We start from the raw sequence: 27385 nt of genomic DNA, 5'->3' as shown, positions 1-27385 counted from the left end.
CTGAAAAAGTTAATAACAGTGAAAAGTGTCACCAAATATTTCCTGCAATCATTTTTTCCAATCTTATTGTAGTGCTCAATTGTTTCTATACTTTTGCTGATGTATTAAGAGGTCATCTAATTTAGCCATAACTTGTTATTACTTACATTTATTTTCGTCCTGCTTCATTTTATCTAGTTTTGAATCTCCTAAATGTCAAGGTTTTGTCATCTTGTCTCTAAACTGGAAGACTATCTGAGGTTGCAGAAAAGGACCACATGCTCATAGCTAGGCAGTGTGTCAGTGCAAGGAATGTGAGCAGATGAGTTTGAGTATGACGTGTCTATATAAAGATAAACTTGAGTATGGTGGTTCTGAGTATACAACAAGATATCTTTTTATAGGGAAAGGTAATCATATCCAGTAGCAATGCCAAATGTGGCTTAGTAGGAATGATAACATCCACTGTTGGATTTCGAGCACTGGGAGGAGAGAAACTTTAGAAGACCCAAATGTTAATTAGATAGTTATATGTTATTGGCTTTAAATCATTGCACCTGCTAAAGGCAAACCTGTCAACATCAAAAGGATACTATAAAATATGATGGTGTCACTATTATGGGTCTAGTCTGCAATTTAACTAATGAGTCAGTTTATTCACATGCACTGTGAAGCCTGTCCACTTCTGCTTGAGGTCCTTCCTTGTAAAAGATCCTTTCCTCTTCAAATATTTTAATATATCTATTTGACCTCTTGAGCAGCCTAAATTGCTGCTCTTTTCCTTGTATTGCTTGACAGAATGCCTTAATTTTCTCATGCTGTGGTAGCAACAGCAGAATAAGGGTTACTGGCTTCTGTCCTTTAAGCGCTTGTGAGTGCTATTCATTCTCCATAAAAGTAATGAGTTCATATATCAACTTCTCATGGGATATTTCAGATGCATGTAAAACTGTGACCATCCTCCAGTTCTGAAATCAAAACCTCTAAAACTGTGCTGGAAATGTACTTGAGTAGGCTTTTACTGTGGTCTCTGACTTGCTCCTGCTGAGTTGCTAAAAAGCAATTTAGAAGACATAGAAATACAAGTGTTCATGGCAAGTCTGTGACTCACTGCTCAGCAGCCTCGCTAAAAAACTAAGAGAAACATAGGACTGGGAGAGTCTTCCTGACTCACTAAAACCAGTTCCCCGGTGCACATGGGTACTACAGGACATAATCCCTTTCACAAACTGCTCAGGCTCTCTCTGAAAGATAATTGGGGTTTGGAAGCTTAGGTTTTGCTGCCACTGCTTTGATGTGGAACAACCGCTTAAGAATACGTTCAGACAGGAGAGCCCTGCACCGGACACAGCACTCCAGTTATCTGCTGAGTAGAAGAGAAGGGTCACCTCCCTCAATCTGCTGGCAATGCTCTCCCTAACATCATTCAAGATGTTGACCTTCTTTGCCCAGAGACCCATTGTTGGGTATTGTTCTTCCTAAGAAACATTTCTTCCTTTTCAAATTTAGTGACATTGTATTTACTGTGACATACTGTATTTACTGAGAGGAAATATGTTATCTTTCTTCCTTCACTGTGCCTTACAACAAGCTTTCACTCTTACTGGTTTATGAAATGGTCTTTTATTTCCTCAAACTACTCTATAGTACTTTAGCATGCATGTTCAAGATGTACTGTACCTTTATAAACACAGAAGACACCATAGACCCTTCCAGATGAGACTGTAAGGATGACTACAGTGGATCAGAAAAAAGATTCTTATCTATCTATCCAAGTATTCCTCTCAGCTATACCTTCAACAGGTTCTACATGTGAAAGCAGTACTTCCTGATTCCTGATGGAAACACCACCACCAGCACATTTTAAGATGAGCAAAGCACAGTTATAGAACATACATGTGGTTGTCCCATCCTGACAGTGTTCAAGGCCAGGTTGGATATGGCTTGGTGAAACCTGGCCTAGTGGAAGATGCCCCTGCCTGTTTTGTTGGGATTGGAACTGGATTAGCTCTAACATCCCTTCCAACCCAAACTATTCTATGAATCTATGATCTTATGATGAATTACAATATGCATGTGTTTTCTTTATGATATTTCTTATTGCTTACAGTGCTTACAGTGAAAGTCTTTCTGTTGAAGGCAAAGAATGGAAACTTTCACCTTGGTCAAATGATCTAAAAATTAAGTGATGCATGCTTTTGAACATTGTAGCATGATATTTTCCTGTTTGAATTACGACAGCTTTCTTCTCATTCAGTTTTCTGTTTCTCCTTTGTTTTGGCAGGGTGTCCCCCAATTGTCCTATCAGCAATTTTCATTAGTTCTCTTTTACTTTTTGTGCCATGTGCCTTTGTAAAAATAGTAAACTTGGACCCAAGACACATCTTTACCTTTCCTCTACTGCAATATTTTCTCTTTCAAGAACAGTAGTCATGAAATCTTGACCTCTTTTTGATTTTTCAAAACTTTTAATCTTCATTCCATTTTAGCTAGCATTTTCTTTTACTGGAACTACACCAGCTGCCTTACAGAAAGTCAGGTGTTGGATGGAATGCAATCACTTTTATTGGAAATTTATTTGCTTTCACAAAGAAAATTACAAGGCAATTCCTGTGCAATCTACCTTTGATGAGTATGTTGCATTTTGTTTAATTTTATTCCATCTTGTTTCTCTCTGTGTAGTTTGGAGCAAAATTTACAAGTCTTTCATTATGTGCAAGTCATCCCCATTAAATATGGCCTTTCATTTACTAAGAAGCCTTAATACTACCCTCACAACATCATTTACCAATTTCAGCAATGTCCTGGGATGGAAAACTGCTAGTCTGTGTCATACCTGACTATACCTCAATCAAGCTGAAAGAGCAGCCTGTACAGGGGTAATGAGAACAGTGTACTCTAAGTCCTCTCCGATCTCTGCTTTCATCTGGTCCATATGACTGCTTTATGCAGATGCAAAGAAGCCCTTTTTGGAATGTCCAGCTGTTTCTTAATCTATTAAGCATAACTAGATATGGTTTCATTACATTTTGACAATTTAGGAGTCCGGAAGCTTTCAGATTAACAATTGGTGTAGTCCAGACAAGAGAATCTAGTCCTGAGGTAGTGTTAAAGCAACTTTTAATACAGGATTAAGATACAGCTTTAGTTTTACTACCGCTTCAAACAGTTGAATGCCATTTCCATACCGATGTCTCCTTTTTCTCACATGTGGCAACATCACCCTTACTGAAAAATGAGAGTAAAGTATTTATTCAGCTTTTGCACCATAGCTAGTTATCTATCATACCTAGGCTATTCCTTTTTTCCCAAGTGTTACTTTTTTTGATTGATAGAGAATTTTTGGAAATTTCCTGTTAGCTTGGAAGCCAGTAATATTTTCTATGGCTTGGCATTATCTACAGAAATTGGATTCATTTGTCCTTTCAATCACTGCATGGCACTGAATGATAGTTTCTGGATATTGGCAGCTCAAGTTCTGTCTATAATAAAGAAGACAGGAAGGTAGATCTGAGAGGTCTTATATATCTCCATAACATAATGAGATGTTGGGCAGATACTAGCTTGTCTCCCAAAACCACTTCTGTGAAATCACACGCTGCTGCTACTCAGTTAAGAAGCCGTGTTCCTTTTAAGAAGGAATGGCTAGTTGTGATCCATAGCCAAACTGATTTCGGCTGCATAAAAGGATCAGTTGCAGAAGGTTTGGGGTAACATTCAATGACTTTAATGTTCTGCCTGACAAAACCAGCTGTTTTCATTTGTAGCAGTATAAAAAAGTGTGATCTACACTTATATAAAAAAAAAATGGTTTGCTGCTGCTGCTGCTTTTGTTTCTTTTAGTAAAGTTGAAAGATTGTATGATTGTTAATGATGGTTAATCTTACCTGGCTTTAGGCAAATTGTGGTTTCTTCAGGGAGAATTGAAAAAAGAAAAGAAATTTCCACTTTTGCCTTAGGCTAAAGATTTTTTTTGTATGAAAGTTACTAAAGCTTTAATAAAAATACATTTCAACCTTCTGAAAACTTCTACTGAAGTCCAAATTTCACTTCCCCCCCCAAAAGGGGGTATATAAAACCAGAGAAGTCTAATGAAAGCTCACTCCTCCCTGACTGTGAGATAAAGGCCACTCCTCCTAAGTGCAAGATCATCTTTTGCCATCTGTTTAAACATCTGAGTTGTTGCTTTTCCCATTTAATTTCTTCAGGAAAATTTATGGCTTATTGTACTTCACCTGGTGTAGGTGGATATTAATCATTATTTAAATTTAAATGATATAAAAGCAACATCTGTTACTTAGTAACACAACTGTATGATTATATTCTGAGGTACTTAACTATTTTCATAAGCCTCTTTGAGCAAATTACATAGCTCATTAGTCTTAGAGTCACCTGCACCCCACATAGACTCTTTGCTAGTGCAAATTATGCACGTAAATTGCTTTGGGGGCATGTTTGCCCTAAATTATGCCTGCTGGGGCTGACATGACTAGAAAAGGGCTGTTACCCGCTTGAACTGCTGATTCATGACACATCACAGCTGGATCCAGGATGCATCTGTAGCTAGCAATGCTACAATTGCTATTGGCAGAGATTCAGACAGGACTACCTGAAACATTTAGCCGTATAAGGAAACAGGTTGAGGAAGAAATAGCTAAGTAACGAGGAGATGGTGGAAACCCATATGACATTTAAGATATGTGAATATATACTTACCCATAGAAATGCAGTCATCTAATATTAAAGGACCAAGAAACCTAGAGGGCTCCCTGGAGTAACATAATGCCAAGAACTTGGGGAAAGAGGGGACAAACAAGATAGACTGATAATTAAACAAGATATTGGGTCAGGTTCCCAGCTTCTTTAAGAAAGCTTACCTTCCTGGACATGCAACTGAGCATGGATGGCATCCCTACATGATTTGCAGCATTTCAGGTTGAGTCACTTATTTCTTCTCTGTTGCAGCTAATGCGACTGATGACCCTGGCTACATGAAGATCAAGTGTGTCATGCATGAAGTGCATCACACACCCCAAAACCATTGCATGGCTGACTTCTGCACAGTCTGTGTAACAGAAGGGTGTGTAAAAAGGATAGAAGACCTGAATTGCGGTGGAATTTGTATCACTGCAGATCAAGGGTGGATATTGCATCCTGAAAGAAGGTGTAAGTAGGAAGAGAATTACCATTTTTGGGACCTGATTATTCATCTGTGATCTATAAGCTGTCATAACTTCTTTATCGTCTTCCATTCAAACCCATTTAACATAAATATTCCATGTGACACAATTGAAAGTGGCTGAAGTACCTGGAACAACAGAAACTGCATGTCGAAAACCATTCTGGGCAATAACCAAATACAAGGGCTTCCTACCACCCTCAAAAGATGTTTTACTGAAGACCAAGTGGCTGAGCATATTTTTATTGTAAAATATTTGGAACAAACAAGTCTATTAAAAAAACGCCAAACAAACAGAAAAGGGCTGGACATAGCTAGCCTGTGATTAGACACTGAACAGACGGTTTCTGACTGGCATGTCTTGGAAAGCTATCAGACTTGCCACCTGGCTGTAGCTGTTTAATTTGTTTGCGTATTAATTAATGCTATGTTGTTCTTTTAATGCACATGTTTTAGAAATGTATAATAAAATCTCATGAAGACATTTGGCACGGCTTACAAAATGACTACTGCACTATCATCTCAACAAAATGAAAGGCTCTGTTAACCTGCGGCTATCGCACTGCCTGTCTGGACTGCCTGTGCATGAGAACAGATTAGGCAGGCAGAACCAGATGCTGAGATTCACCTCCCCTAGCTGTACACAGTGATGGAAAATGGACGCTTGGATAGGTGCCTTGCCAGCAAGCTAAAGATTTCAGTAATCTGCTTAAAAAAACCTCAAACTCAGCTTGAGGATCTCTCAGATCCTATCTGCAATTAAAATTAAGCATATGCTTAACATTTTTCAAGGTCTGTGTTTAGATTTTAAAAATGGAGATGAGTGTCAAAAATTTTGTTTAAATCATGTAAATGTTTAGAAATAAGTAACTGAACATATTCAAAATACCACACGTAATTTACCAAGCCCACGCATACACACAAGCTTTTGCAAAAAATAATTGTCACATGCATGAAATACTTTCTAATATCTTCTCCAACTATGGATGGAAAAATAAAAAAGCAGAACGAGTGTTATATGCAAATAGTCATATCTATCAAGAAGTTTTGGAAAATAAATTTCAGAGATAACCACACATGATGGCTACTATCTCTCATGACTATTTCCTTAGACATTTTACTAGCAAACACACATATATAAACTTTTTTTGCTTGCTTCATGAAAAACGAAGCTCACTTTTTTGGATTAAAGCCACTGACAAGTATACAGCTATGAAGAAATGTATTTATTCAATAGAATTTGAATTCTACACTCCTCCTGAGACTCAAGGCAAATTAATACCCATGCTGTTCATACTGATCAAATATCTAGCCTTAGATTCAGTCCCCAAACACATGATAAACAGATCCAGCATGGAAAATTACAAAAATGTAATTAAAAAAAGACCCATTACTAGAGTGGGTGATAACTCTGTTATATGAACTTCCTCCTGCGTTCTTTTTCTACTTTACACTATGCTTTGAGCATTCCTACGTACTTGGGACCACGCACTTTTTATTTTAGCATATGCTTTAAATAACATTCAAGAAAAAGCTCTGAATTTCTCTCTTTAATCATGAAGCTGGCACTGTTCTATCACATAGTGCTATGTTGAAGTAAGCTTTACTACTGCTTTGCTGATTATTGCAAATTAACAGGCCTTTCTTGGGGAGAGAGGAAAAGAAAGATTTTCAAAACCATAAGGGTGAGGTTAACTCTTAAATCATAGAATCACAGAATTGTTTGGATTGTAAGGGACTTTAAAGATCATGCAATTTCACCTTCCCTGACATGGGCAGGAACACCTTTCCACTAGATCGGGTTGCTCAAAGCCTCATCCAGCCTGGCCTTGAACACTTCCAGGGAGTGTGCAAACCACCTATAAGTTGTTTAGCCAAATCTTACAAACTGGAATTTGATCCAGTTGCCTATATAGGCTAGGCTAACAGACATAAAACAGGACTTAAAGGATATCCATACTCTTTTGCAGTGGCAGCTAGGGGCCAGAGAGAATAAGATGCAACATCTAAACCTGACCTCTTGGATTCCTTCTATAAGAGATTGAAAGACAGAAATCTACTTTAGACAGGATAAATTGCCTTCTAAATAGGTCTATCTCTTGGTAAACATAGAGCAAAACTAATTTACCAGCTTGGGTCAGATATCCAACAAAAACATCCATAGACATCCATGGTTAAAACTAAGTCAAGTGAGTCCAGTCCCAAGTCAGGGTTATTAAAGACTTTTTCTAAGGATCAGAGATTTATGTTTGTACCAAAGTAAAACATTTCTAACATACCCAATCTTGTGTCAATGTCTTGACTAAACCCTTTCTGCCTGTTTTGTAAGCCATATATCTATAACATAACCTGGAATTCTTACGTAGGTCTTTACTACAACTTCAGTCAAAGAATTGAGCCAGCCAGCTCCTACAGATAACTTTTGCCTCAAACAGCAGTTTGTTAGTACTTACAGAGATAAGGTTTGGTAATGCGAGATTTTAAACCTGAACACATACTAAGTAGCCACAAATTTGAAATCATTTAACTTCAAGGTCACAGACATACTTATACTGCCCAATTTCTTTATGTAAAAGTTCCACAAAATACAACACTCTATTTTTGTTCGTATCAGCACTAAGCGATAATGAAATACAACGGGCAAGATCTTGATAACCCATTTACAGCTTCCTCTGATTCCTGTTGAAATCTCACATAAAATGACAGCAGCTAAAAAGGTAACTGGTGTCACCACTTTTCTACACTGGTACTTAAGTAATCATAATATGAGCTGCAAAACATTCCATGGGCATCAAACGAGATGTGTTATTGGCTCACCATAAACACAGACAGCCCGTCTTAAAAGTAATAGCTTTGCCTGGACCTGTTTCAAGTCCTGACTATGGTTTCAAACTCAAATTTCTACAGAATTCATGTAATGGGAGGTCTCTTGGAATTGTTAGTTTCAGCAGTATGCAACTTATACTCTTGTGCAGGCACAAGTGGAAACTGTATTCCAAAACACATCTCTTTTTGGTTGTGGGTTAACAATTCAATGATTCTATGACTGTCTTGGCATAGGGCATAGGTATTACTGCTCAGAACCAATCAAGATTCTAGGGAGCATTCATAATTACTTGTTTTCTAGCAGTTATAGGAGAAAAACGGTTTTATTCTATTTTTAAGTAGCCTTTGATGGTGAATTTTTAAAACTTTGTGCTAGTAGGATGAAAGGCTCAGGGGAGTTAAGGAAGCTTCCAATTCTTGCTAAGGAAATTTTCTTTTCCAAGTAGAAGCACAGCTGATGATCTGGTTCATTATCACAGCAGTTGTCTTTGCTCCTTAACATCATCTCTTCTGTACCTTTTCTGTTTCATTTTTCCTTTCCATTCAGTTTATGATTGTTTACTTCCTTCTCAGTATATCAGCTTTTCCCTCTGTCTTCCAATATATATTATTATACCATGCCTTCGTTTGTAGATGCAATTTTTTCTAGTTCTTATCCATTAGTTCAATTTTTTTTCTTCATAATCCATTTATCCTTAAATTTTGGAAGCCATTATCCATCATTATTCAGAGAATGAGTAAGAGCAACTTAATTCGCCTATATACTGGCATGTAACATCTGATATCCCCTTTAAGCCTCTCTTTGATTTTTCTCCAAGGCTTTTGAGAACAGAGATAAAATTTATATGCTATTTAAATAAATTTATACATATATTAGCTATATTCACTTTAGCCTAATTCACACTTTAATTTTGCACATCATCTATAATAGTAATAAGAATATTGTTTTCTTGCTAATTATACTTACTAGCTTACTGGGGAATATTTTGTAAGTGGTTGTAAATCCATTGTCATAATTAATTCTAGGATGAAGGACAAAACCCCAAACCTGACATTTCGTTCAAATCAAAGAAAGCCAAAATTGTTTGATTGGACGTTTTCAAGGGGGGAGAAAAAGAAAATGCCTTTGGGTTCTTTTAGAGTTAGAGAAAATGTCACATGTATAACAAATCTTAAATGTTATTTCATTTATTATTGATTTTAAACACACAAAATGTCTTTTGAGTAAATCCATGGGCGTAAAAGACAACTGGTTTACTTTTAGAATTTGTACACTGAAGAGACATTTAGTATGAATAAAAAAAGAACAGGTTTCTTTGGAGGGTATGCAATGCCCAGACCTGGTTCTAAACATTACCACAGACTTTCCACGTGAGAAACAATTTCCACATGAGGAACAAGTGACTTTGGTAATAGTTATGCAGATGGATGTGGGCTCCTTTTTCTATTTTTGAAGTCTTTTAAATATAGTCCAGGTTCAGACCATTAGGATGGCACTGAACTTGTGTGAATACACCCTTCCCTGGAGATCATCTTCATGTAAACCATAATTGGGGATTTACCCATATGGTGCATACAGCCTGTGACTATATTTGACACAGTGTAGTTAGTAATTAGGCAATATAATTTTCAGCTATTAAGGAAGTAAAGTCCAACAGGGCACATTTTTCCCTTATTAAAGGTATTTGAAACTCTGAAGGTTATTGAAAACATCCAGTCTAGAGTCTAACATTAGCTGATTAAGCTAATTGGCTGGTTTCCCTTTATAGACAACAGAGGGGATGATTTATAGCAGGTGCCTCAGATTTCCAACCCAAATGTTGAATAAACATCATGAGTGCTACCTACTGTATCTTCCATACTTGTAGGCTTATACTGACCTTGAAAGTCTACTCAGGGATCATCATCGTCTTTCCCCCCCCCCAAGAGGCCTGTGAATAGGACTGGATGGAAATCCCATTTTTACCTTCGGCAAAAGCATACTTACACTGTAGTAATTTCAGCCAATGAACCCGTGTGCCCCAGACAGAGGACGAGATGGGACTTTGCCACCTGAAGCCCAGGGCTGCAGTCTCTCAGCAGTCCCAGGACCCAACACATCAGACATGATCTCCCACATGAAAACACCTGGGACACCTGAAAAATGCTTGCAGACTCAAGGAATGGGAGACCATGGCACAAAAAAACATCTAATATGCATATAATACACTGACATTTCCCTTCCTGTTAACATTTCAATGTCCCTACAAAATAGACAGCCAAGAGTTTTGGTTCAGAGCAAGTACAATTCATTTCCCTTAAAATGATACATCATGTTTGCATAAAGCACTTGGGTATTTTTAACCTAGTGACTCTCCTTCATTGTGCTTTTCAGCCTACTTGAAGCTTCTCTGTGTTGTGAGCTCCTTGGCGTGCCAGCAATTCAGCTGCCATAACAAAATGCACAATTTTAAAGAGCTTGTTTTTAAATTGGTGTCATCATGAGATATTCATCCGTGAAGTGCTTATTTATCATCTGACATAGATTTCCATGATAATTCCCAATTACTTTACTTATTGTTCTTACAGGACAGTGAAGTCATCAGAGAAATGATGCACATAAACACAAAGTCAAAGGAGAACTGTCAAAAGTGAGAAAAAGTATGTAACAAATATATGCCTTGAGGATCCAAGAATAGCACTGTTTCTAGGATTTTAGGAAGGAAAAAAAATCACTTTTACAATTTTAAAGCAAAAGATCTGGTTATTCCAACAAAACCTGTCCATTAGGATTCACAGTCCAGGGTCTTTTTGAATGTGGAATTTCTTGTCTCATCAGAACTTGAAAATGTCCCCACTTTCCAATCAGAAGACAAGTGGAATATTACAGTCATATAATCACATAATCAACTAGATTGGAAAAGACCTTTAAGATCATCAAGTTCAACCATTAACCTTGCACTGCCAAGTCCACCACTAAACCATGTAACTATAACCATATTTTTTAAATACCCCCAGGAATGGTGACTCAACTGCCTCCCTGGGAAGCCTGTTCCAATGTATGACAACTGATTTTGTAAAGAAATTTTTCCTAATATGTAATACAAACCTTCCCTGGTTCAGCTTGAGGCTGTTACCACTTGTCCTATCACTTGTCACTTGGAAGAAGAGACAGACCCCCACTTCACTACAACCTCCTTTCAGGCAGTTGTACAGAGCGATAAGGTTCCTTCCGAGCCTTTTCTTCTCCAGAGTAAACAACCCAAGTCCCCTCAGCCATTCCTCATCACACTTGTGCTCCAGACCCTTCATCAGGTTCGCTGCCTTCCGTTGAACACACTACAGTACCTTGGTGTCTCTTTTGTAGCGAGGGGCCCAGAACTGAACACAGGACTCAAGGTGCAGCCTCACCAGTGCCCAGTACAGAGGGTCAATCACTTCCCTAGTCCTGCTGGCTGATACAAGCAAGGATGCTGTTGGCCTTCTTGGCCACCTGGGTACAAGCTGCTCATGTTCAGCTCCTATTGACCAACACCTTTGAGTCCTTTTCTACTGAGCAGCTTTCCAGCCACTCTTCCCCAAGCCTGTAGTGTTGTATGGATTGGTTGTGACCCAAATGCAGGACCTGCCACTGAGCCTTGTCAAATGTCATACCATTGGCCACAGCCCATCTATCCAGCCTGTCCAGATCCCTCTGCAGAGCCCTTCTATCCTCCAGCAGGTCAACACTCCTACCCAGCTTGTTATAATATGCAAATTTACAGAGCGTGCACTTGATCCCCTCATCTAGACCATTGATAAAGACATGAAACAGAACTGGCCCCAGTACTGAGCTCTGGGAGACACCACTTGTGAGTGGCTGCCTGCTGGATTAAATTCCATTCACCACCACTCTTTGGATCTGGCCATCCAGCCATTTATTTTTATCCAGGTAAGAATCCTCCCATCAAAGCTATGAGTCCAAAATAGTAACTTAAATAATGCTTAGCACTGACAGAGCTATTTAATCTCAACACACTTTTTAGAACATTGAAATTGAAACACAAATTAATGAATGACAAATTCCTCTTGCACAGGCTGTTATAATCTGGCACAGGACTCTAATGCATAGGTAATTGATTAGTCTTTCTAACCTAACACTTGAAGAACATGTCATATAAGAAAAGCAAGCTACATGGATGGTGTAAAATCTGTGATTATCATCTCATAAACAAGAATTTTTAATTTCAGAAAACTAGTTTTGGGTGAAGAGCAAGAAAAATATAGCAAAATCAGATTTACATTATTTTCACATCATTTAAGGTAAAGACAATTCAAAGCTCCAGAGTTTTCTTAATCAGTATTAACCCAAACACAGAACTTGTTTTAAATGCAGACAAAAAGCTTTTATTAAGATACTTGTTTCCATTCAACTGATTTTTTCAATAGCCATATCCATTAGGATACAAAATTCAATTTAGAAACCAATTCAGTATATCTTAATTAAATACCAAAGAGCATTGTAAAAATTTTCTAAGATACAATAACAAGATGGACAATTAAGATGTTAATTCTGAAATAAAAGGCAAATCGTGTCTACGATTTGCATAATGTCTCTGAGTTTTGGAATTACTTATGTGAGGAATGGCTGAGAACAGTCTCTAATTTAAATGACTGATTCAGTTGTTTTGTCCTGAGTGCTCAAAATCTCCACATCTTTTTTTAAGCATGTGAAAGAGGATTCACCTGTAAAAAGCTCAGACAGGGAATAAATGGACTTAAATACTTTAATGCCTGAAACCAATAGTTCTGAAACTACTTAATTAGGAACTGAGAGTATAATCTATCATTACTATTAATTTAGAATGTAAAATTCATAGATGTAATTTTAGAATCATAGAATAGTTTGGGTTGGAAAGGACCTTAAGATCATCCAGTTCCAACTCCCCTGCCATGAGCAGGGACATCTCACACTAAATCATATCACCCAAGGCTCTGGCCTGGAACACTGCCAGGGATGAAGTATTCACAACCTCCCTGGGCGACCCATTCCAGTGCCTCACCACCCTTACAGTAAAGAAATTCTTCCTTATATCCAATCTAAACTTCCCCTGTTTAAGTCTGAACCTGTTACCCCTTGTCCCATCACTATAGTCCCCAATGAAGAGTCCCTCCCCAACTTTCCTATAGCCCCCTTTCAGATACTGGAAGGCTGCTATGAGGTCTCCATGCAGTCTTCTCTTCTCCAACTTTCTCAGCCTGTCTTCAAACAGGAAGTGCTCCAGTGCCCTGATCATCCTCGTGGCCCTTCTCTGGACTTGTTCCAACAGTTCCATGTCCGTTTTATGCTGAGGACACCAGAACTGCACACAGGTCTACAAATGAGGTCCCACGAGAGCAGAGTAGAGGGGCAGGATCACATCCTTCCACCTGCTGGTCATGCTAATTTGGAGTGTAGAGTGTTAAGACCTCTGCAGACACAGGACACACAAAATCCTCAGACAAATTCAGACACAAGAGTAAAAACAACATAAAAATACATGAAGATAGGGTAATACAGACAGCATAATGAGGTAATGTGATAGCCAGTGCTCTTAGTATGCTATTTGCCATGCTTTAAGAAGGAGCATAGAGAACAATATCCAAACAAAGACTTAAAGGAGGATGAGACATTTTGTGGATCTTTATAGAAAGCACATTCCAGGCTGCCAAGGGAAACAGTGCTTTGCAGAAATCATATCTCTCCCTAAAACACTCATGGACAGAAGCTTAATTCATGAACATTACTTATCGCTGTTCCTCGTGCTGTGGCACAGAGTAAGATTAGCATCTCATCTGGAATTAATTTTTCTCAAAAAAAAACAAAAATAAAAATCAACAATAAACAAATAAAATGAACCACCACCCAAAACAGTCAAAGAAAATAAGTGTTTATTGGTACTGGTTACAGCTGCTGTGTCTGACTGGAGAGCCCATGTAAATGCCACCGTTAGAACAGTTACGAGAACTACATGCACAGTGTGATACAACCAAAATGAATCTAATCACAGGAAAAGAGGGTAGTGCCCACTGAAGAAAACACAAAGAGTGTAACAGCAAAAGTTTCTAGCTGAAAATTTTGCAACTGTGGCATTGAAAATAATTTAACTTGTAACACTTCAGAAAGATTTTCTACTCCTGAAGATTTTTTTGCAGTACTTTGATAGAACGTGGATTATTAGAGCTGAGGACTTCTGTAAAATTCTTTTCTATCAAAATATTTTTTTCTTTTTCTAAAGTGAATAATGAAAAATTGTTGGTAATCAAGTTTTAAATAAAATTGTGTATCAGTTTCATTAATGAATATCAATCAGTAAAGATATTTTATAAAAATTCTTTTGAATACACAAGCTTCCTGGTTCTTGACCACTGATACTCATTATAAAAACACAACTGCCATGTTTGAATTAGGAATGAAATTATGGTGCAAACCATTACTGCTTATTTTGAAGAGAAATAGGTCCTTTTATCTAACATGTATGAGTCAAGGGTCAGACAATACCCATCTCAAAGAATCAAAAAGGGTATATCTTGAGCTCAGAAACAGCTTCACTCTTTGAGAAATGGAACAGTCAAGCAGGTCTCAGAAAAAAACATGATTATTTCCCTGCCTGGGATCTATATCCTAACCTTAAACAGACTCCTGGGCACTTCACAAGAGAGCTCAGAAGAAAGATGTGTGGTTTCAACTGGTTGATTGGAAGCACCTTGACTGCATTCCTGGGAGTATTCCTTTCTGTACCTCCCAGCTGAAGTATTGTGGCTGAATGAAATGCAGGCTCTGTGATACCTGCTGCCGTTTATTACTGCTGTTGTTCCCAGGGTGCTGCTTTGGCCCTATTGTTTCCAACTGGTTTCAACTGAGGAGTTAATGCTTCGTGGAGTATGAATCATTTAGTCTTCTGGCTACAAGAGCACAACCAAAATGAAATAGCAAACTGTCACAGGGCTCCTGGCTGCCAGTAGCTGAAATTGGCATATTAAGTTCAATGTAGTGTAAAATAATGGGGGGAGATGATTAGAAAACACTAATTACCTTCACCCAAGCCCTTGTACTGGGAGATCCCCCATGACAAGAACTTATGGAGCAGGAAGAAGTAATTAGATTTCTGACAGAGCAATTGCTGCATAAGTAATTAAGCTATCTATTTTCTTATTATTGCTACATAAGATCAGTTAAAGATCTTATAGTAAAAGATACATAAACCTTCTCAAATGTTTCATCTGTGAGATGACAGCTTCGGAAGTAATTTTGCCTTTGATTTTTGTCTTGAAAGAGAAAAAGCAACTCTGTTTTCGTTATTTTCTTCTTTTATAAGGTGATTTCAAGTAATCAGCCATTGAACAAACCAGACAAACAACCTGCAGTTAGGGTTTTGGTTTCTGGACATTCACTAAACCACAACACACCTCTATGCAGGAGTTTCTACATGTTTGCATAAATATCGGTGGTCAGAGCAAGTTATCAAATGCCACATTTTAGTGCGTTACTTCTGCTTAACCACCTGCAAAATCTCTATTAAGTGTACAGCTAATGTCAAGCCCTGCATTTTGTGACAGTCATCCTTCTCAAGATATTGCTGAGCTGACAATACACTACAGTATAATTTTCATCACGTCAGAAACGCTCAGGTAAAATCAGGTTATGGATGGTTAATGTGCATCTTTTTTTGTCACTCAGACAAAACCTCTGGGTGATGCACATTTGGCTATGAAAAGTGAACTGATTTAGCCAAACTCTGAAACCTCTGAACACATGCAGAGTTTGGAAAATGGTTCAAACAGGAACATATTTAACTTTTGCTTTTCTAACTGTTAGGGTATGAGGAATAGTTTTCCTTTTGGTGTTCATTGGTAGAACTATATTAAAAATCAGTTCAGCAATCATGGTTAAAAAGGGTCAGCATCCCAGATTAACATTGATTTGTATATATCAGCTCTTAAAGACAAAGAATGTGTAACAGCATGCTAGTTAAAATGTATTAAAACACCGTGCTTTATACGTTTTTCCAGGATAAGATAACTTACCCATTATGATTCAGCCAGTCTCCACTTCCTTTCTTGCTACTAACCAGCATGAATAAAGGTTGAAGAATATGACCCTTTATTAAATATAGATTTTAGTTTATTAACTTTGCATTTCTAATTAAAGTACTCCTCATTTGACCCATTCTGTTATTACATTCTGTCCCATTTTGTCTTTCCAATTAATAGGAAAAAGATCAACAGAAATCAGCTTGGGCCCCATTCCTTGAAAGAGTCCATGGCTTTTTTATCTGCTTTTCCTGAAAGCAGAATATTCTTGCCAAGATTTATAATGTCTTTTCAAGGCAGTAGTGTACTAAATTCCACCACAGTGTTTAGAGACTTTTGGTATTTCATCCACGTTGTCAGTCGCCTTCAGCCTTAACCTCTGGAGACATAACAGCTTCACTAGAAACTATCAATTCAGCCATAGTGAGTGGGAAATGCACTATTCTGTGTGCTACTTCGGCATAATAATAGAGTGATAGAAAAATGAATTACACCACAAGTTTACAAATGAGAAGTTTTCATTACTCCAATATTCTTCCATAATCACTCAGCAGTGTCAGTGTGATGGGTTCCTTGGTATAAATCTCTGATGTATGGGTAACGTTTTTATGTTCATATATTTGGGGTGGTTTAAGTACAACTAAATCACCTCAAATGTGGAGTTAGAGAAAGCATCTCCCTGCTTTTTTGATTCCCATTTTCCTTCTCCAACAGAAAAATGGAGCGCATATAACAATAGCCACAAAGCTGGGACAAGGGAATGAATACTGTCCTAGTGGTCCCCTATTTATTTCCCTTTATCTACCACACACTTTTCTCCCACTATCTACACAAAGAACTTCCTTAAGTAAGACGCAAACAGAACTGATGGCAGATTTGCTGAAAGAGGAGACTGTTCCTGGACCACGTGATCTGGAACAGATGGTTGTCATTGGGAAATGGTAACATGGAGCTACAAACCCCTGGATCTTCCTCTTTCATAAATACCTTCTCTGTATCCAGGCACAAGTGTGTGGTTTGTGTGCGCGCAGTGAGTCACTGATCCTAGGTGCAGATTCTGGGAACGATGCAGATAAATCATAAAAAGAAAAGAAATGGGAAATAACACACCAACATACTACAGAGAAAGATAGTAGGAAGGAAACAGCTTTTACCCTCTAATCAGTATCTTCCAGCAAATGTCTATTTGTCACCATGTTAATTTTAAAGGAACAGAAATAGGTTTGTTTTTTTGTTTTTTTTTTTCTGACAAACATATGCCAAGCATTTAATGGAGATATCATTTTAGCTTCTGTTAACTTCATTAACCAAAAGTCTATACCTGTTGTAAAGATCAAAAATTCTCACGTTAATACAAACTTTCATCCTGTTCTGACCACTTTTAAATCTTTCTAGGAATATACACCAGATCACACTTTCAGTCTTAGTTTTAATGTTTTAAATAGTTTCTTTTTATCATGTAGCCTACACAGAATGTTGGAATGACACTGCTGGAATTTAAGTTCCTAATTTCTTTTCACTTCTTGCATTCTCTCTTCTCAAGCTTAAATACGTTCTCTTTGTTCCAAGAGTATTTTTAATTTCTTTTCTTACCCATGAAAGAGTGTCTTTCATCCTCAAAATAGGCTCACCTCCGGAAATTCTCTGTAGGTGTAGCCTATCACTCTCAGAAGACGTTTTGAAGAGAACAATCTTAAGTGAGCCACACACAGATTTCTCCCATTCTGTGTTTTGATAAGCTGTAGGATAGAGTAGAGCTTTGAAGTCAAAAGTAAAATTAGAAGCTTATATTTCTTCAGAGATGCACCCACAAATGGATGCAATTTCCCAGTAGTGCCAGTGACTTGATTTTATGCAGAACTGCAAGTATGGATCTGTTGGCAATGTAGAGCTGTCTTTGAAATTGTCTCACTATCTGTTTTTTAACTGTGTAGATCATCTCATGGATTTGTCCTTTTGCAATGAAAATAAATTCTATATAATGCTTCAGGATTCTTTGCCACCTCTTTTTCTGTGCTTTTCCCCAAGTCTTATTTCCACTGGTAGAATAGAAATCTCATGTCATTTCAAAATGTAAAACATGTTTTCCTTTCATACCGAAAGTTGTCAAAGCAGATTGAGGGTAAGCATAAGTCTTCAAATATATAAATAGTAGTCTTAGAAAGGCAGTCTTAAAACTGCTTGTCTTGTTCACATGAACAGGACAAGAAGTAATGGGCTTAAAAACCCTTTATAAAGGTAAGTTAGACATTAGGAAGAGTGTAAGGAGTACTTAAGCATAGAAAACAGTTGCCTGGGGAGGCTGTGGAATTTTTATCTTTAAAAGATTTGAAGCAGATCCATCCAAATGTGGCTCAAACATGAATTAGATAGAGATGAAGTTGCAGTGTTGAAGTGATAGGCTTGAGTTGTGTTTTCCTAGGCACTGACATTTCCTGCAGTGCTAAGGTACAGTTCTACTCAGGTGTATTGACTGCTGAAGCTACCTTCATTTGGTTGTTAATGCCAGCCCTACAAGAGAAAGATCATATCCCTCAGGGAGTAAATAATTTAATTGGACACAGTCATGATTTGTCATATTATGAGAAGGATATATCCATTATCAATGTCAACTCATTATTTGTTTCCTATTGAACAAGACTGCCTATTGAGCTCACTGAAGTAGTGTTGCTTTACGGTAGCACTTTCAGAATCAAAAGAGCTTGGAGCCTCATAGTCCAAATGGCAACGCAGATACATAGTAAAATACAGTGTCTGGCCTGAGTTATTCACTGTTTGAAGTAGTCATGAAAGACAGTTACAGAAAAAAACTGAAAACATATAAATGTAGTAACACATGCAAAATCACTAATTAATATAGTGCCAGTACTAACATTAAAGCTCCTATCTCCTAGGACTATGCTCTGCATTCATGACCTACCCCTGTCTGTAGTTCTTCCTTTTTATCATAGAAGTGCATTGCACAAGGGCTTCTCTTGCAAAGACACCATCTTTGATAGAGGAGGTTCATGAATTATAGGATCTTAACATCCTTTCCAACCCTAACTATTCTGATAGTGCTGACCTGCAGATCAGTTGTAGATTTAAGAATGCTCTGGGCAAACTTTGTTCCCTCCATCCTGGCTTGGTGTCACTTTTTCCCAATCATCTGCTGTTGGCCACTTCCAGAAACAACATTGATTTGGTGGACCTTTGAGCTGACCTGATGCCACCATGTTTATTTTCTGATGTTATGTTTTCAGATGTGTAGGACCTGGATTTCCTTTCAAAGACATCTTTATCCCTTATTGACATAAACAGATAGTGTGCTCACTTGCAAATATGCACACTGGGAAGTTCTCTGATGCTTGACACCATGTCACACCCACACACACCCCAGGAAAGATACAGCATTCCTGCAAGAGCAAAACGAACATTCTTCCAAACATGCTGAGAACTAACTCCCATTCCCCACTACTTCATCCATATAAGTGACTGTGAAATTGGACTGCAATATGCAATACTTATGGGAAACGGGTCAGGTGGATACAAAAAAAAAAAAACAAACCCCAAAAGATTTTAAAGAGAGACTGTAAGATTAAGAAACAGCCTTGGCCAGTCACTCCACTGCTTCCACTGCATCACGATACAGCTGGGGGTTGCTATTGCTCACCTTGTAGGTCTCTGAGCTACCAGACCGCCAGGCAAATGGAGATCACAAAGCTCCTTTTCAAAAGTTATTCTTTACCCTCTAGTCTGCTTTAGCTCTAAAGATACTGTTTGGATAGAGGAGGGGAGACAGCTTTTCACTTCCCTAACCTCTTTTACAACTCCAGAAAAGCAAACCTTTGTTTTACTGTTAAGTTCTTTGTCTTTTGGGTAGCAATGAAGATTCTGACTTAATGCTGCTAATTGTAGTGCATTTAATTGCTAGGTATAATATGATAGCTGCTTCCTTGTGCTACACATTGATGCCTGAACAAGGGAACCGAGATATAAATAAATGAGACAGTTTCCTTAGTGGAAATTGCATTCAGGTGAGGCTGCAGCAAGCTTCTACCTACTGTGGATTGGAGAAGAAAAGAACAGGCTTTTCATATAGGCTGGGCCTGCATGACTGTGCTCTGAAGGTATTTTTTCACCTATTTTGTCCCTGTAGAATAGATTTTTGCACTTATATTACATTTAGCTTCCACACTTTTGTCCAAGGTTATCCTGTTAGAACTATTCCAGATAGAAGAATTTTGGCTGATTAATTTTTCCCTGAAGCAGCAGAAATAACCAAAAATGAATTTAGAGCATATTTCAGCTCTGCAAAATTTCATATCCTCATTTATTTTACAAGAACTTCACCAGTTGTGCTTGTACAAACAGAAAAAGGCACTTTAACACACACAACCCAGCTTTCCCTACTTTCAGAAAGGAAATTACATCCTCTGCAGTGAGATTTTCTTCATCCAACAGACACTTTTACAAGTCTCATGAAAGATCTCTTTTTAAATTATTGAAAAGAACTCATTTCCCACAGATCATCTATCTTTAATTTTCCTTCAGCAATAGTTGCCCTTTTTGGTTGCTAACCAGATTTTCTTCATATATTGCTGAGTTTCCTATCAGCCAAATTACTCTGGAGACTTCTTGGAACTAATGGTCCTTCACATTTTATTCTATGTCCTCATATCTACTACTCACCCTCTACTTAGCTCTTTTTGCTGCAATATCTGTGGGACTCAGAATCAATAACAATTTCCTCCAATCCACCTCTTCAGCAGTAAGCTGGTTTCTTTTCTTAGGAGAGATGATTTGTTCAAGTCACAGAATACATGCCCTATTCTGAGGTGAGTGGGCACTGTTTCACTATGTCTTTTGCCCTCCTGCAGAGCCTCACTCAAATCACTTGCGATCATCACACTGTTAGAACTGGTGTCTTCCCCTTAACCACCTTCAGCTGGATATGGCCTGCACATGATGGCTTGCTCAGAGGCACAATCTGAGACATCCCGAGGCACAGTCTTTTGCAGAAAGAACAGAGTGAAATGTGGTTCTAAATCTTTCCAAGGACATTTAAGGACACATTCATCAAGTCCTGATTGCACTTCAAAGAAACTCTGTGGGATGCCTTGTAGCTCCAGATTTCCCATTCCTTTGCTGCAGGTATCGTAACCAAGACACAATTTTATATCATTTCTCTAAACCCTTGACTGAATAAGTATCTAAGAGCCATGTGGAGATTGAATCAGACTGGCACATTTTGGACATGTTTCTCCAACTGGACAGCTGAAAAGCAGAGCCCCTACTAGAATCTAAGAAAACGTTTCTGTCTAGAAGTCTAAGTAATTCCTTGCATATCAATGCTGCCACTGGAATGCCATTTGGAAGATGGAAATATTGATGATTTTATCTCTATATACTTCTTCTTTCCTTTCTCCTTTGCCTTCTCCTCTCTTTAAAATAGGAAAAGTCCTCCTGTTTTCCATTTGGAGTGACAAATTCTTTGCAAAATTTCTATCTTCTGCTCTGTAGGTGTGTACAATAATTACTTTTATACTGTTAAATAAACTAACTGAGGGGAAGTTCTTTTGTTTGCAGGTAAAAGGCATGCAAGGCTTGCATCCTAACATTCTTCTACTCCAAAACAGAGTAGCTGTTGTATGTGCCTAATAGTTTCTATTGTATAATAAAAAAATCATGTGACCTGGCACAAATATATTTAATCATTCCAAGACATGTTTTGGACTACTTGTAGATGAAAAGCACCTGATAAAATTATCACTGGAGAGAGTTATCACAGAGGTTTTATCCAAACATCAGAAACTATCAGTTAAGAAGAACAGGATGAAGACATACATACAGCATGAAAGAAAATTTCAGCTATTGGGGCTGACTATTACATAAAATGAGGGACAGCTGAAAATCTCCTACAACTAAAGTGTTTTTGTGTAAGCAACTGAAACTCTGTGTTTCCTTCTGAAATATGGTCCAAAGTTATTCTGCTATGCAAACATATTATTTATTTTCTAACAAATTTTAGCCATAATGGTATCTCCTGGCATATGACCTGTGGATGATGGAAGCAGTTAAGAACAGCTGAAGAAACCCATATCTCTATTAAGTTGAATAACCATTAGGTTAAAATAACAACTTCATTTTTCATACGTGAATGTCAGCACACTCACCTTTTTATTTGAGGCTAAGTCCAATACTTCAAGGTGTGTTAAGTGTTTGTAGAGCATTTAAAATGTTTTCCAGGAATCAAAGAACTCCGAAATGCTACAGTCACTAACATCTTGCCATCTTTCACCTCTCACAGACAGGCAATGCAATTTGAGGACTACATAGTACGTCAAGAGTGGAGTGTTTATTGAAGGATATATTTTCTTCTTCCCTTGGGGCTATACAGGGAGATTTATTTATACACACTCTCCTTGGTCACTCCATTTTCTGTTTATCTGAGCATAAAACAGGTGCTATGAACCCATAACTTTCAAAAACCTCTGTAATTTTTCACCATGTAGGATTGGAAATGTTAGACTATCAGAAATGGAAAAAAAACCACAACAACCAACCCAATAAAAAACTACAAAAACCCAACAAAAAAAACTAAGAGGAAGTGGAAATGTTACTTTCTTGTGTTTTCCCATAGAGCTACTGTGTGGCTTTGCGAATTAATTCTCTTTGCGCATTTGAAGATAAAACAAAATCCTTTCTCTACAGAACAAGGAGGAAGCAAAATGCATTTGTGGAGTAGCAAATATGTATTCGTTAGTAGATGAAGTTTTCCGTGTTAGCCCACTGCATTTCAGCAACAGGCACTCTCCCTACACTTGGAATGATGCTTTAAACCTTCTCAGTTGAATAGGCAGCCCAGAGCAACTCCAGGATGAGAACATGAATAAAAGCCGAAATCCTATCCTAGTCCATTTTCTTGCTTAGCTTCACAAGAGAAATTAGTTGCATGAGCCTTCTTTTATTTCAGATGTAGCTCTTTCCCCCTTGAGTGCTCTGAACCATCTATTCTTTTCAAAATCTCTGTAAGTGACTTTTTCTCCTACATAAGTGATGCACAAAAAAGTCCCCAACATAATCTGCTTGTAAGAGTTAGATTTGTCGATGTCACATCCATCCCAGGTCAGCGCCTTAGGCTGTTCTCCACAGAACCCACCAACAAGCCTAGCTCTGAACCAACAGTTAAATGTTTGTAGCCAACAGAGCCAAACAGCTGAAGCCAAGAGGACACATACTACATCAAAGGTCTGGAAAACAAAGCTTTAAATCCCTACAGGAATTCAGGCCATCAAAGGACAATGACAATATTGACATGTGTCCCATCTACATCAAGAAGTCTTTCTGCAGGTTCCCTCCTTTTCTTTCTACTCTGCTGTGAAACCCAGAGATTATCGCATGGCAGAAGGACAACATTTTCCTGTAAGAATTTACATTTTTGTGGAACATAACTGCTCCATGACATCCCACATTCTGCATGAGTCTTGCTGCACTGCAGGGCCATAAAACAACCAGCTCTCCTGACTAAGGGTGACTCAAAGCCAAACAAAAGTCCTCGGTAGACAAAACTAGTTGTTTTATTTCTGGCTTATAGCTGGTTTTAGTGCCAAATCTGAACTAAATCTATTGAAAGGAGATAGCAGGCTCCTAGATCCTTATGATCTCTAAAGTGCAGAGCTGTATGTAGAGACACTACATCACTCCAGCTGTTCTCAGCTGTCTGGTGCAGCCATATGAATGATCTGGTTGGGTGACGATGAGTGCAATTAGTTTACATCTGTACTCAATAGCTACTGGCTGGGGACAGGTTAACCTATATCTGAGTAGCCATTTCTCAACCGTTACCTTGAAATCTCTGCTAATGGATAAAAAGTGTAGAAAAAACACCTATTCCAGTTCATGTGCATTATTTTCACAAATTGTTTAGTACTGACATGGACACACATAAATTGGTCTGACATAATTAAGGATTTTTGTTTTAACTTGGAACAGTTTACAGCTTAGACTTTTGAGAGAGGATATCACTTTCAATTTACTGAATGGAAGTCATATGCTGAATAACAGCTTTCTTATAATTAGGCATGACAGCTCTGGCTGTAGTTAGAAACAGGTATTTTTCACTGAAAATAAGCAAATCCACTTCCCTCTAGACCTTTCTTTTTTGAAGAGCTAAGCTGTATAGCTCCATTCTTATTCACAATCATCAGTCCCTGAAGTCCTTATTTATAAAAGCATCTCCTAGGACTAAATTTAGCAGTGCTATACATAAACAAATTCCATACAAAATTGCGTGTGATTTGGAGTCTGGAGGAATTAAGGGCCAGCATATTTTTCGAAAATGATGCTTATGTGCTTTTAAATTTGGGTGCTACTGCAGAGATTTGACAATTTCTTGTGTTTAAGATAAAAGAAAACAACAAAGGTCCTGTAGCATTAGCTAGAGAGAGTGGAGGTGGCATTTGATCTGCTTTACTCTAAAACACTGGCAAGTAGGCATTTCCACCAAAGCTGGTCATAAGGAGGGTCTTTGTAAAAGCCATTTTGTGGTCAAAACATCATTTTTTCTCATCTCTCTTAGGTCTGCTTGTTGAATACATGGCAAACACAAAGATCCCATTAGGTTTACATCAGTATCTTTGATTTTGTTAGCCGAGGGTCTTTTTCTGCTGTGTGAACACATCGGAGGCAGTTTTTCTTTCTCTCATTGCCAGTTATGGAAGGAACTACTGATATCACTGATCTGAGAGAAAGAATTACCTATGTATTGCCTTTAGGACAGTATGCACATGTCAGCATATTGGCTCAGGAAGAAAAAACGATGCTTAACAAACTTTGTCTTGGGGAGATCTATTTCAGGTGCACCCAGAGGCCGTATCAGCAATTCTTAGCACACTTACTCAAAATAGATGATACAGATCAAACATTTGTGTGTCATCTTTCCCTTATACAATTCTATTAAGACTGGCCAAGCAGCTTTGAGTTTGCCTGGCATGTCATGAGAATAGTGCATGTCTTTGTAGATTATGTACCATTATGACATGGCTGACGTAGCTTTCTGTCCTTTTACCATGAGTATGTGCTTTGCGTATGCTTGACTGGACTGCTCTTATGGTATTTTGCCCTGCTCAGTGAAAAGGCTGGGTATAAGTGCACGGCATTACTCACCTGCCCAGCAGCAAAAACTCTCCGGCCAGTCCCAGGCGCCTCATAGCCATTAAGAGACCTCTCACAGTCATGCCTTCACAGAAGCAGGCAACCACTCTTGCCTTGGGCAGATGGCTCCGAAGCTTTCGTAGCAGCTTGTCAAAGCTCTGCTCACCAGCGTTGCTATAGATCTTGTAGGAATGCGCAATGCAGATGCCTTCCTTGGCTGCCATGTCTTTGAAAGCTTCCATTCCACTTTCACCATAGTTTCCTAGATACAAACAGAGACACATATGCATGTACTAAAATTTCAAGAAGCTTTTCTTGCTTTGGAAACAGAAAATATTTTAAAGAATATGCAGCATATCTGCACAGTGATCAGTGTATCAATCTTAACAAAAGAGCATTAACATTTTTATCAATTACATTTTCAAGTCATGATCAACAAATTGTCTTAGAAACCTCACTTCTGCCTACATCTCTGCTGAAACCAAATACCATTAGGTACCTCAATACCTGTAAGGATCTGGTCCACAAGGTGTACAACAATGTATGTATAAATTGCAATCTTTTCTGATTCTCTTGACTGAATGTGGAAAAGTTCTTTGGGGTTTACTTCAGGAAAGTTAAAAATGTACGTTCAGAATGAATTTTTAGGTGTAATATTTTAAATATAAGCAAAATAAAACAATGATTCCTAACAACATGACTTTGTTCATAATTCAACCTGAAAAGCAACAAGTTTTTAACTATACTGAAAGATAAAAATTATTCAGTTGAAGAAAAATCTTCTGGAGAATAAGCAGCAAAATTGAGGATTAGCATTACAGGGATCACAAGATCACAAATGAGCTAAGAATACTTCTGTGTGGATTTTGGTTGGTTGGTTGTTGGTGTTTTTTTTAATGAAATATCTACCAACCCAACAGGCAAAACTTCAGATTTTCTTTCAATCTTCCTTATGGGATAAACTGGTAATAAATATTAACATAGGTACATTATTGTTCTTAAATGTGTCTCACCATAGAAAATGTCTTCATTGCCAGGCCTACATAAAAGTCACTGTGGGTGTACTGATGCCACTGACAATCATCCTGACCAGGATGTCTCTAGTTTTTCTGGTTGCCTGTGCTCCTCCATCTGGCTGTCTAAATCTGTTTCATGTCTCATTTAAAGAAGGAGGCCTTTGAGGCAGGAAATCCTTCTCCAGAATATTGCCTTAACCCCTCAGTAATAGTAATAGAAACACACTCAGTAAATTAATAAGACTGAGAGTGCTAAAGTAATGATGTTTCAGGGAACTGCTGATCCTTCACTTATTTCTGTTAGTTTACAAATTGAAGGATCCATAAGGAAAACACTTTTACCAACATAGTTACAAGAATATAAGCACAGCAACAATGAAAATGCATGTGAAGCAGTGAGAATATAAAAAATGGATTTGGACTGTTATCTGTTTTTGTGACCTTGGACATTTGGAGCCATCAAGTATTCAGATTGCCCACCTGGGGTGCTGTTCCTGTTGCTCTGAGGCTAGAGTTTAAAGTCTGTATCATGCTTAGCACTGTACATGAATATGAAAACAGTATTGAACTTGATGCTCTTGCAATATGAATAGCCAAAAGAGACAAGGAGCAGAAGAAAGGAAACACCATTGTCTTTGTTTCACATTATTCTGTGATTAGGAATGAATCACTGAGACCTTGAAATTTCCAAATGGCATCCAACCAGAATGGCAATGTGAATGGAGAAATCCTTAGCTAATATGATGTTCATTTTCCTCTCTGCTGTGCTTAGGCCTGATGGAAAACCCATTACTATGCAAATTGTGCCTGGACAAAATGTCATAGGATTCTTAAATTCAGTTGTTGCACTGCTACCTGGGAGCTGTAGAGCAGGAGCCCAGTGCTTCCCTATGTGTCACCCTCTTAGGGCAAACTGTGCTTCCTGTAATATGTAAGCATCAGGTGATTCCATTGAGACACTGAAGCAGTTCAGCTAGAGGTTGAAAATGTGGTGCTTCTTGAAAGATGCAACCTCAGAAGTCAGTCTGAAGGAAAAATGGGGGTCAATCACATGTAACTCCCACCATTCCCAAAGGCCACCTAAAGTAAGCTGTTTGACAGGAAATACACTATTTTGTTTAATTTTTTTGTCATTTAGGTCTATCTGGATCAGCATTAAACGTTCTGTTTCACTTTTCCTAACAGAAAATAAATAACAGAAAACAAAAAGGAAAAAAAG

The 27385-nt window shown here is 38.0% G+C and overlaps 2 protein-coding genes across 5 annotated transcripts in view; both read right to left on the bottom strand.

Moving 5' to 3' along the window:
• Positions 1-27385, bottom strand: part of LOC130593674 (metabotropic glutamate receptor 5-like) — a 254570-nt gene that overhangs the window by 106326 nt on the left and 120859 nt on the right. The window contains exons 7-8 of the mRNA XM_057399013.1: positions 25658-25756; positions 25163-25412 (exon numbers count right to left, since the gene is read on the bottom strand). Of these exons, the coding sequence (XP_057254996.1) occupies positions 25163-25412; positions 25658-25756 (349 nt within the window). The remainder of the gene's footprint in view (positions 1-25162; positions 25413-25657; positions 25757-27385) is intronic.
• LOC130593681 (metabotropic glutamate receptor 5) overlaps positions 1-27385 on the bottom strand; it is a 255284-nt gene that overhangs the window by 108205 nt on the left and 119694 nt on the right. For all 4 annotated transcript variants that reach the window (XM_057399023.1, XM_057399025.1, XM_057399026.1 and 1 more), the window contains one exon: positions 25163-25412. In XM_057399023.1, the coding sequence (XP_057255006.1) occupies positions 25163-25412 (250 nt within the window). The remainder of the gene's footprint in view (positions 1-25162; positions 25413-27385) is intronic.

Source organism: Pezoporus wallicus, unplaced genomic scaffold (assembly GCF_028554395.1).
Source record: "Pezoporus wallicus isolate ANWC-B61680 ecotype Strahan unplaced genomic scaffold, APGP_CSIRO_Pwel_v1 contig_3876, whole genome shotgun sequence".
In the NCBI taxonomy this organism is placed as follows: Eukaryota; Metazoa; Chordata; class Aves; order Psittaciformes; family Psittacidae; genus Pezoporus; species Pezoporus wallicus.
This window is presented reverse-complemented; position numbering and strand designations above follow the sequence as displayed.